This window comes from Argopecten irradians, chromosome 4, assembly GCF_041381155.1.
Source record: "Argopecten irradians isolate NY chromosome 4, Ai_NY, whole genome shotgun sequence".
Lineage (NCBI taxonomy): Eukaryota > Metazoa > Mollusca > Bivalvia > Pectinida > Pectinidae > Argopecten > Argopecten irradians.
The window spans coordinates 9,524,497-9,537,070 of NC_091137.1; the positions used below are offsets into that span (position 1 = coordinate 9,524,497).

At 38.0% G+C, this 12,574-nt stretch overlaps 1 protein-coding gene across 1 annotated transcript in view; it reads right to left on the reverse strand.

Annotated features, from left to right (window-relative positions):
- The window catches only part of LOC138320546 (sulfhydryl oxidase 2-like), a 39,937-nt gene that overhangs the window by 6,371 nt on the left and 20,992 nt on the right, over positions 1-12,574 (reverse strand). The window contains exons 7-9 of the mRNA XM_069263578.1: positions 1,522-1,651; positions 446-562; positions 20-158 (exon numbers count right to left, since the gene is read on the reverse strand). Of these exons, the coding sequence (XP_069119679.1) occupies positions 20-158; positions 446-562; positions 1,522-1,651 (386 nt within the window). The remainder of the gene's footprint in view (positions 1-19; positions 159-445; positions 563-1,521; positions 1,652-12,574) is intronic.

Sequence of the window (12,574 nt, forward strand, 5' to 3'; positions counted from 1 at the left end):
TAAGGAACTGAATATTTACCAGAACCTTCAATCCTGTAGGCATTGACAGTGAGAGTATGGAACAATGTCCAGAGTCCACAAGGGTAGCCACGGTACTGAGGCTCACTACCAGCACAGCCAATCCACTGGATCTTTTCTGGGAGGTACGTCTCGGGAGTCTGAATCAAAACAACGTCACAAATTAAAGTATGGACCAGACTTACCTGGACTATAGTTAGGCCAATCAATTAAAGATGTATCTGGGATGCATATCAAAACAAAATAAATTACAGTACAGACCAGAAATAAACTGAAAAGTATCTAAATATATCACTGTCATATGATCAAGTATCCATTTTTTCCAGATTGTTCACCATCATAAACAGATGGAAATTCATTTGAATTTTCTATTAAAGAAAAAAGACTCCTTTTATGACACATAGATTTATAATGTTGATATTGTCACCTGGAAGCTATCTATTCGCTGCAGCCAGTCCTGGCCTGAGATCTTGTCTCCAACTGTAACAAGCCAAGTATGTAAACGCCACAGATAACCCTTCACCTGTTCTCTCCCGGGGAAATACTAAAAAGAAAAGTTACATGTATTCATAACTCAACAACTAACAAACTGCGGAACATGCAACCGTTATATCTTTTCATGTTTCAATTTATTTCTTATTCATATATTGGTCTTGACACTAATAACCAATTATGAACTCTGAAAAAATATTCCATTCCTTTAAAACATCTCCTTTATTATTTTTGTCATCTGATTTAACATACAGTTATTTCTGGACCAAGTTCCATAAACATCCTGGACTTGGTAATACCTGAATTAAAATTTCCCATAGCCTTACAGAATTTCAGGAAAGTTTTTAACTTTGATTCTTTCCTTAATCTCTGTACCATAATGCTTTCCTATGGGAAGTTTTAATTCAAGTAATTTCCTTATGGAATCTATGTGAAACTGGGCCAAGATCATCTTTATACCAAATTAGAACAAGAGGCCCAGAGGGCCTGTATTGTTCACCTGGTTTGTAATACCAAGTTATGTTCTGAATACAGGTTCATTATTACAATCCATGTAGAACTCTAGGACAAGTAGTGGTTTATATGATTGACCTCTATTTCCCCTATTGGGCCCCAACCCTACTGCCTCCGGGGGATCAGAGCCAAAATTTATACAAACTCTATTCTCCTTCCTCCAATGATGTTTCTGGCCAAATTTGGTTACAATCCATGCAGAACTCTATGACTAGTAGCAATTTAAAGAACTTATCCTTATTTCCCCTAATGGCTCTGACCCCCCTGCCCCCGGGGGGTCAGAGCCAAAATTTATACAAACTCTGTTCCCCTTCCCTGAAGGATATTACTTGCCAAATTTGGTCACAATCCATGTATAACTCTATGACTAGCAGCGATTTAAAGGAAATGTTGACGGACGGACGGACGACGGACACCACGCCAGTACATAAGCTGAAGACAGACACCGCGCCATGACATAAGCTCACCACAGGCCAGGTAAGCTAAAAATTAACATACCTTTGCTAACACAAGAAGAAAATTTTTCAAAGCAGTGATGCTGTCTAATTTCATAGTACGCTGTATTGCTACTTCCTGCCGGAGAAGATAGGTCAAAGTCGACTCCAAGTCCTGCATATACACACCAAGTCTACAACAAAGCACGGAAAATATACACATCAAGTTTTCAACAAAGTCAAGGAAATATACACACCCATTCTACAACAAAGTCAAGGAAACATACACACCCAGTCCACAACAAAGTCAAGGAAATATACACACCCAGTCTACAACAAAGTCAGGGAAATATACACACCCAGCCTACAACAAAGTCAAGGTCATATACACACCAAGTCTACAACAAAGTCAGGGAAATATACACACCCAGTCTACAACAAAGTCAAGGAAATATACACACCAGTCTACACCAGTCTACCCAGTCTACAACAAAGTCTACACCCAGTCTACACCCAGTCTACAACAAAGTCTAGGAAATATACACACCCAGTCTACAACAAAGTCAGGGAAATATACACACCCAGTCTACAACAAAGTCAGGGAAATATACACACCCAGTCTACAACAAAGTCAGGGAAATATACACACCCAGTCTACACCCAGTCTACAACAAAGTCTAGGCAAATATACACACCCTGTCTACAACAAAGTCAAGGAAATATACACACCATGTCTACAACAAAGTCAAGGAAATATACACACCCAGTCTACAACAAAGTCAAGGAAATATACACACCCAGTCTACAACAAAGTCAAGGAAATATACACACCCAGTCTACAACAAAGTCAAGGAAATATACACACCCAGTCTACAACAAAGTCAAGGAAATATACACACCCAGTCTACAACAAAGTCAAGGAAATATACACACCCAGTCTACAACAAAGTCAAGGAAATGTACACATCCAGTCTACAACAAAGTCAAGGAAACATACACACCCAGTCTACAACAAAGTCAAGGAAATATACACACCCAGTCTACACCAAGTCTACAACAACGTCAAGGAAATATACACACCCAGTCTACAACAAAGTCAAGGAAATATACACACCCAGTCTACAACAAAGTCAAGGAAATATACACACCCAGTCTACAACAAAGTCAAGGAAATATACACACCCAGTCTACAACAAAGTCAAGGAATATACACACCCAGTCTACAACAAAGTCAAGGAAATATACACACCCAGTCTACAACAAAGTCAAGGAAATATACACACCCAGTCTACAACAAAGTCAAGAAATATACACACCAGTCTACAACAAAGTCAAGGAAATATACACACCAAGTCTACAACAAAGTCAAGGAAATATACACACCCAGTCTACAACAAAGTCAAGGAAATATACACACCCAGTCTACAACAAAGTCAAGGAAATATACACACCCAGTCTACAACAAAGTCAAGAAAATATACACACCCAGTCTACAACAAAGTCAAAAAATATACACAACATCAGTTACACCAGTCTACAACAAAGTCAGGAAATATACACACCCAGTCTACAACAAAGTCAGGGAAATATACACACCCAGTCTACAACAAAGTCAAGGGAAATATACACACCCAGTCTACAACAAAGTCAGGAAATATACACACCCAGTCTACAACAAAGTCAGGGAAATATACACACCCAGTCTACAACAAAGTCAGGGAAATATACACACCCAGTCTACAACAAAGTCAAGGAAATATACACACCCAGTCTACAACAACAAGTCAAGGAAATATACACACCCAGTCTACACCCAGTCTACAACAAAGTCAAGGAAATATACACACCCAGTCTACAACAAGTCAGGATATACACACCAGTCTACAACAAAGTCAAGGAAATAACACACACCCAGTCTACAACAAAGTCAAGGAAATATACACACCCAGTCTACAACAAAGTCAGGAAATATACACACCCAGTCTACAACAAAGTCAAGGGAATATACACACCCAGTCTACAACAAAGTCAAGGGAAATATACACCCCAGTCTACAACAAAGTCAGGATATACACACCAGTCTACAACAAAGTCAAGGAAATATACACACCCAGTCTACAACAAAGTCAAGGAAATATACACACCCAGTCTTCAACAAAGTCAAGCAAATATACACACCCAGTCTACAACAAAGTCAGGGAAATATACACACCCAGCCTACAACAAAGTCAAGGAAATATACACACCCAGTCTACAACAAAGTCAAGGAAATATACACACCCAGTCTACAACAAAGTCAAGGAAATATACACACCCAGTCTACAACAAAGTCAAGGAAATATACACACCCAGTCTACAACAAAGTCAAGGAAATATACACACCCAGTCTACAACAAAGTCAGGAAATATACACACCCAGTCTACAACAAAGTCAGGGAAATATACACACCCAGTCTACAACAAAGTCAAGGAAATATACACACCCAGTCTACAACAAAGTCAGGAAATATAGTAACCCAGTCTACAACAAAGTCAAGGAAATATACACACCCAGTCTACAACAAAGTCAAGGAAATATACACACCCAGTCTACAACAAAGTCAAGGGAAATATACACACCCAGTCTACAACAAAGTCAGGAAATATACACACCCAGTCTACAACAAAGTCAAGGAAATATACACACCCAGTCTACAACAAAGTCAAGGGAAATATACACACCCAGTCTACAACAAAGTCAAGGAAATATACACACCCAGTCTACAACAAAGTCAGGGAAATATACACACCCAGTCTACAACAAAGTCAAGGAAATATACACACACCCAGTCTACAACAAAGTCAAGGGAAATATACACACCCAGTCTACAACAAAGTCAAGGAATATACACACCCAGTCTACAACAAAGTCAGGAAATATACACACCCAGCTACAACAAAGTCAAGGAATATACACACCCAGTCTACAACAAAGTCAGGAAATATACACACCCAGTCTACAACAAAGTCAAGGAAATATACACACCCAGTCTACAACAAAGTCAAGGAAATATACACACCCAGTCTACAACAAAGTCAAGGAAATATACACACCCAGTCTACAACAAAGTCAAGGGAAATATACACACCCAGTCTACAACAAAGTCAAGGAAATATACAAAGTCAACACACACCCAGTCTACAACAAAGTCAAGGAAATATACACACCCAGTCTACAACAAAGTCAAGCAAATATACACACCCAGTCTACAACAAAGTCAGGGAAATATACACACCCAGTCTACAACAAAGTCAAGGAAAAATATACACACCCCTGTCTACAACAAAGTAGGGAAATATACACAAGTCTACAACAAAGTCAAGGAAATATACACACCCAGTCTACAACAAAGTCAAGGAAATATACACACCCAGTCTACAACAAACACAGTGTCATCAACAACAAAGTCAAGGAAATATACACACCCACTACAACAAAGTCAAGGAAATATACACACCCAGTCTACAACAAAGTCAGGAGAAATATACACACCCAGTCTAACATACAAAGTCAAGTGAAGATATACACACCCGAGTCTACAACAAAGTCAAGGAAAGTATACACACCAAGAAATATACACACCCTACAACAAGGGAAATATACACAACCAGGTCTACAGCAAAGTCAAGGAAAAATAGTCTACAACAAAGTCAAGGTACCACACCTAGTCTACAACAAGTCAAGTCATATACACACCCAGTCCTACAACAAAGTCCAAGTCATATAAACACCCATTCTAGACAACAAAGTCAAGGACATATACACACCCAGACTACAAGCAAAGTCAAGGTCATATACACACCCAGTCTACAACAAAGTCAGAGGAAATAACACACCCATCTACAGCAAAGTCCAAGGATATATATCACACCCAGGTCTACAACAAAGTCTAGGAAATAGTACAACACACAGTCTACATCAAAATCAAGGAAATATACACACACACTGTATAAACATAACATCATAATAACATACACACCTGTAGTCAACCTGTATATACAACAAAGTCATAAAACTATACATAGTCACACCCAGTCAACCTGTACAACAAAGTCAAGGAAATATACACACCCAACCACTACAACAAAGTCTGTAATATACACACCGTTTATTAAACAGTCTACATCAACAAATCATCATAAAATATACACACCCAGTCATAAAACAAAGTCAAGGACAACCTGTATATAACTCACACAACCATCTATACAATCAGTCTACATCAACAAAGTCATAAAAAATATACAACAGTCTCAAAAGAATCACACCGTCTACAACAAAGTCAATGACAATATACACACCCAGTACATACAACATAAAGTTATCAATAAAATATAACCCAGTCTACACACACAAAGTCATAAAATTACAAAATACAACACAAAACAGTCTACAGTCTACAAAACAAACATAACTCATCATAAAATATACACACAGTTACATCAGAGTATAAACTCATCATAGGGAAATATACAACAGTCTACACAACAGTCAAAATATACACACAGTCTACATCAACCTGTACAATAACTCATATATAAATATATACAACAGTAGTACACAACCTTGTATAGAAACTCATCAAGGAAACTATACAATAGACATTTATAAATAAGGGAAAATAAGTACACAAAAACATAAATATACAAACAGTCACACAGTCAATATTACAAAACCAAAAAACTATACACACACAGGTCTACATCAACAACTGTATATAAATCATCATAAAAGTCTACAACAGTCTAATCAAGGAAATATACACACCCAGTCTACAACAAAGTCAACCTGTATATACACACCCAGTATACTATAACAAAGTCAAGGAAATATACACACCAAGTCTACAAGAAACATCAAGAAAAAACTATACACATAGTCTACAACAAAGTCAAGTACACTCAATATACACACCAGTCATACACACCTGTATACAACAAAGTCAAGGAAATGTATACACACCCTGTCTACAACACAAAGTCAATAAAAATATACACAGTCTACACAAAGTCAATAACTCACATACACACCCAGTCTACAACAAAGTCAAGGAAATATACACACACAGTCTACAACAAAATCAAGGAAATATACCACCCAGTCTACAACAAACTGTAATAAGTCATCATAAAACACCAGTCTACAACAAAGTCAATCACTCATACACACCCAGTCTACAACAAAGTCAAGGAAATATACACACCCAGTCTACAACAAGTCAAGGTATATAACTCACCCAGTCTAAACAAAGTCAAGGTAAAATATCATAACACTATAGACAGTCTACAACAAAGTCAGAGGTAATATAACTCATCATAAAACTATACAACAAAGTCAAGGAAATATATACACACCAAGTCTACAAACAAAGTCAAGGAATAAAATATACACACCCAGTCTAACAACAAAGTCAAGTCATAAAATATACACACCCAGTCTACATCAACAAAGTCAATAAATCATATAAAACACTATAACAGTCTACAACAAAGTCAACACATATAACCCAGTCATAAAACAACAAAGTCACAGGTCAAATATACAACCCATCATAAAACATACAAAGTCAGGGAAATATACACACCCAGTATACATAACAAAGTCAAGGTAATCATATATACACCCAGTCTACAACAAAGTATATAGTTATAATCAGGAAATACACACACAGTCTACATCAAAATCAAGGAACATATATATACCCACCATACAGTATACAACAACAGTCAAGGTCATATACACACCCAGTCTACAACAAAGTCAAGGAAATATACACACCCAGTCTACAACAAAGTCAAGGAAATATACACACCCAGTCTACAACAAAGTCAAGGAAATATACACACCCAGTCTACAACAAAGTCTGGGAAAATATATACACACCCAGTCTACCAAAACTCATCATAAAAGTACAATCAACCTGTATATACACACCCAGTCGTACAACAAAGTCAAGGTCATATACACACCCAGTCTACAACAAAGTCAAGCAAATATACTCACCCCAGTCCCTCAACAAAGTCAACAAATATACACACCCATCTACAACAAAGTCAAGGAATATACACACCCAGCCTACAACACATCAATGTAATATCCACACCCAGCCGACAACAAAGTCAAGGTCATATACTCCACCCAGACTACAACAAAGTCCAGGGAAATAAACCCAACCCAGTCTACAGCAAATTACATGGATATTTAACACACCTAGTCTACAACAAAGTTCTACGGAAATTTACACAACACAGTAGACTTCAAAACAGTCAAGGATAAATACCCAACCTAATTCAACAACAACGTCAAGGTCCCACTATTACACACCAACGTCTACAACAAAGTCATGGAAACATACCACACCCAGTCTACATCAAAGTAAGGAAATTATACACACCAAATCTACAAACAACGTCAAGGAAAATATACAAAGCCAAGTCTTCAAACAACTTCAGGGAAATATACTACACCCAGTGTTTACAAACAAAGTCAAAGGAAATATACAAACCCAGGGTCTTACAAGACAAAGTCAAGGAATTATCCACATCCAAGTCCTTCAACAAAGTACAAGGAAATATACACACCAAGTCTACATACATAATTCAAGGAAATATGTACACACATAGTCTACAATCATAACTCATGGTCATATACTACACCCAGTCTACAAACAAAGTCTCGGCGTCATATACCACACCCAGGTCTTACAACTAAAGTCAAGGTCATATACACACCCAGTTACAACAAAAGTCAAGGTCATATACACCACACAGTACAACAACAAAGATCAGGGAAAAACTATACACACCCAGTCCTTACAGCAATGTTCCATTGGATGATACAAACCCACCCAGTTTACAACAAAGTACTAGGAAACTATACACACACTAGTATACATCAAAATCAAGGCAAATATACCACCAGTCTTACAAAACAAAGTCAAGGGTCAAATACACACCAAAGTCCTACAACAAAATTCAAGGATTTATACCACACCCATCCTAACAACAAATTCAGTTCGAAATATACACACCCCAATCTAAAAACAAGTCACGGGAAATATACCTCACCCAGTATACAACAAAGTCTGGGGATATATACACACCCAGTCTACAACAAAAAGTCTAGGAAATATATCACACCCAGTCTACAACAAAGTCCAAGGTCAATATACAACACCCAGTCTACAACAAAGTCAAGGAATTATACACACCCATGTCATTCAACAAAGGTCAAGGACAAATTTATAGCACCCCAACTAGCACCAACAGTTCAAGGTATTATACACACCCAGCCTACAAACAATAGTCAAGGAAACATGCACACCCCGCCTACATTTCTATGTCCTCAAGGTCATAGTCCCACCCAGTCTACAACAAACACCTAGGTAATATACCCACCACAGTCTACAACAAAGTCAAGGAAACTATAAACACCTAGTCTACCACATCAGTCAAGGGAAAACTTAAATCCACCCAGTCTATACCTAAAGTCTAAGAAACATACACACACAACAGATCTACATTACAAAATCATGGATATACACCCACCCATTCTACAACCAAAGACCAAGGCAAATAGACACTACCCAGTCTCTACACCAAGTTACCGCCAAGTCAAGGTAATATACACTCCCAAGACAACAAACAACGTCAAAGGAAAAATATACCCACCCAGTGCTACAACAAAAGTCAAGGAGGTCATACACACCCAGTCTACAACAAAGTCAAGGAAATATACACACCATGTTAACAACAAAGTAAAGGTCACTTACAAACCAGTCTAAAACAAAGTTGGCGAAATGTTACACACCCAGTCTTACAACAAAGCTGGCGAAATATACACACCAGTCAACAAACAAAGTTCAGGAAAATATACACCACCCAGTCTACAAAACAGTCAGGGAAATCTACACACCCAATCATACATCAAAGTCAAGGAAATATACACACCCGGTCTACAACGAAAGTCAGGTTCATAAACACAACCCAGTTCAACAACAAAGTCAGGAGGGTCCATATACACAACCGCAGTCTAGCAGCAAAGTCAAGGAAATATTTCACAACCCAGTCTACAAACCAAAGTCATGGAGAATAAACACAACAAGGTCTACAAGAATGTTCAAAGGAAATATGTACCACACATAGTCTAACAAACAAATCGTCAAGGTAAGGTCATATACACACCCAGTCTACATCAAAGTCAAGGAAATATACACACCAGTCCAGTCTACCACAAAGTCAAGGAAACATACACAGCCCCCAGGTCTAACAACAAAGTCAAGGAAACATACACACCCAGTTTACAAACAATGTCAAGGAAATATACACACCCAGTTCTACACAATGTCAAGGAACATACAAAGTCAAGGATATAACACACCCAGTCTACAACACAGTCTTACAACAAAATCAAGGTATACATATACCCACAGTATACAACAAAGTTCAAGAGAAATATACACACACCAAGTCTACAACAAAGTCCAAGCTGAGAAAATATACACACCCAGTCTACAACAAAGTCAAGGAAATATACACACACCAGGTCTACAACATGTCAAGTCAAGGAAATATTACACACCCAGATCTACAACAAAGTCAAGGGAAATATACACACCCAGCCTACAACAAAGTCAAGGAAATATACAACCCAGTCTTACAAACAAAGTCAAGGGAAATATACACACCCAGTCTACAACAAAGTTCAAGAAATCATTCACCACTCCAATATACACACCCAGTCTACAACAAAGTCAAGGAAATAGTTACACACCCAGTCTACAACAAAGTCAAGGAAATAAATACACACACCCAGTCTACCAAACAACAATGTCAAGGAAATATACACCACCCAGTCTACAACAAAGTCAAGGATAATATACACACCCAGTCTACAAAACAAAGTCAGGGAAATATACACACCAAGTCTAACAACAAAGTCTAAGGAATAAATACACACCCAGTCTCACCAGTCTACAACAAAGTCAAGGAAATATATACACACCCAGTCTACACACCACCAGTCAATGACACATACAAAGTCAAGGAAATACACACACCCAAAGTGTCGAGTTCATATACACACCAGTCTACAACAAAAGTCAAGGTCATATACACACAAAGTCTACAACAAAGTCAAGGAAATATACACACCCAGTCTACAACAAAGTCAAGAAACATACACACCCAGTCTACAACAAAGTCTAAGCGAAATATACACACCACGAGTCTACAACAAAACGTCAGCTGGCACGAAATATACACACACCAGTCATACAACAAAGTCAAGGTCAATATTACACACCCAGTCTACAACTAAAATGTCAGGTCAAATATACACACCCAGTTCTACAACAAGTCTCAAGGAAATATACACACCCAGTCTACAACAAAGTCAAGGAAATATACACACCCAGTTCTACAACAAAGTCAACGAAAAATATACACACCCGTCCTACAACAAAGTCAAGGAAATATATACACACCCCAGTCTACAACAAAGTCAAGGAAACCCATCTACACACCAGTCATCTACAACAAAGTCATCGCGGAAATATACACACCCAGTCTACAACAAAAGTCCCAAGGAAATATACATTACACCCAGTCTACAACAAATCAAGGAAATCTATACACACCCAGTCTACAACAAAGTCAAGGAAATATATACACCCAGTCTACAACAAAGTCAAGGAAATATACACACCCAGTCTACAACAAAGTCAAGGAAATATACACACACCCAGTCTACAACAAAGTCAAGAAAAATATACACACCCAGTCTACAACAAAGTCAAGGAAATATACACACCCAGTCTACAACAAAGTCAAGGAAATATACACACCCAGTCTACAACAAAGTCAAGGAAATATACACACCCAGTCTACAACAAAAGTCAAGGAAATATACACACCCAGTCTACAACAAAGTCAAGGAAATATACACACCCAGTCTACAACAAAGTCAAGGAAAATATACACACCCAGTCTACAACAAAGTCAAGGAAATATACACACCACAGTCTACAACAAAAGTCAAGGAAATATACACACCCAGTCTACAACAAAGTCAAGGAAATATACACACCCAGTCTACAACAAAGTCAAGGTCTTATACACACACCCAGTCTACAACAAAGTCAGGGAAATATACACACCCAGTCTACTACAACAAAGTCAAGGAAATATACACACCCAGTCTACAACAAAGTCAAGGAAATATACACACCCAGTCTACAAACAAAGTCAAGGAAATATACACACCCAGTCTACAACAAAGTCAAGGAAATATACACACACCCAGTCTACAACAAAGTCAAGGTCATATACACACCCAGTCTACAACAAAGTCAAGGTCATATACACACACCCAGTCTACAACAAAGTCAAGGAAATATACACACCCAGTCTACAACAAAGTCAAGGAAATATACACACCCAGTCTACAACAAAGTCAGGGAAATATACACACCCAGTCTACAACAAAGTCTAGGAAATAACAATACACACATCCAAGTATACACACCCAGTCCTACAACAAAGTCAAGGAAATATACACACACCAAGTCTACCACAAACATCAAGGAAATATACACACCCAGTCTACAACAAAAGGAAATTTACACACAGTCCAAGTGCTACAACGAAAGTCATAGGAAATATACACACCTGTCTACAACAAAGTCAAGGAAATATACACACCCAGTCTACAACAAAGTCAAGGAAATATACACACCCAGTCTACAACAAAGTCAAGGAAATATATACACCCAGTCTACAACAAAGTCAAGGTTCATATACACACCCAGTCTACAACAAAGTCAAGGAAATATACACACCCAGTCTACAACAAAGTCAAGGAAAATATACATACCCAGTCCTACAACAAAGTCAAGGTGCAAATATACACACCCAAGTCCTACAACCAAAGTCAAGGAATATACGACACCCAGTCTACAACAAAGTCAAGGAAATATACACACCCAGTCTCAACAAAGTCAGGTCATATACACACCCAGTCTACAACAAAGTCAGGAAATATACACACCCCAGTCTACAACAAAGTCAAGGAAATATAC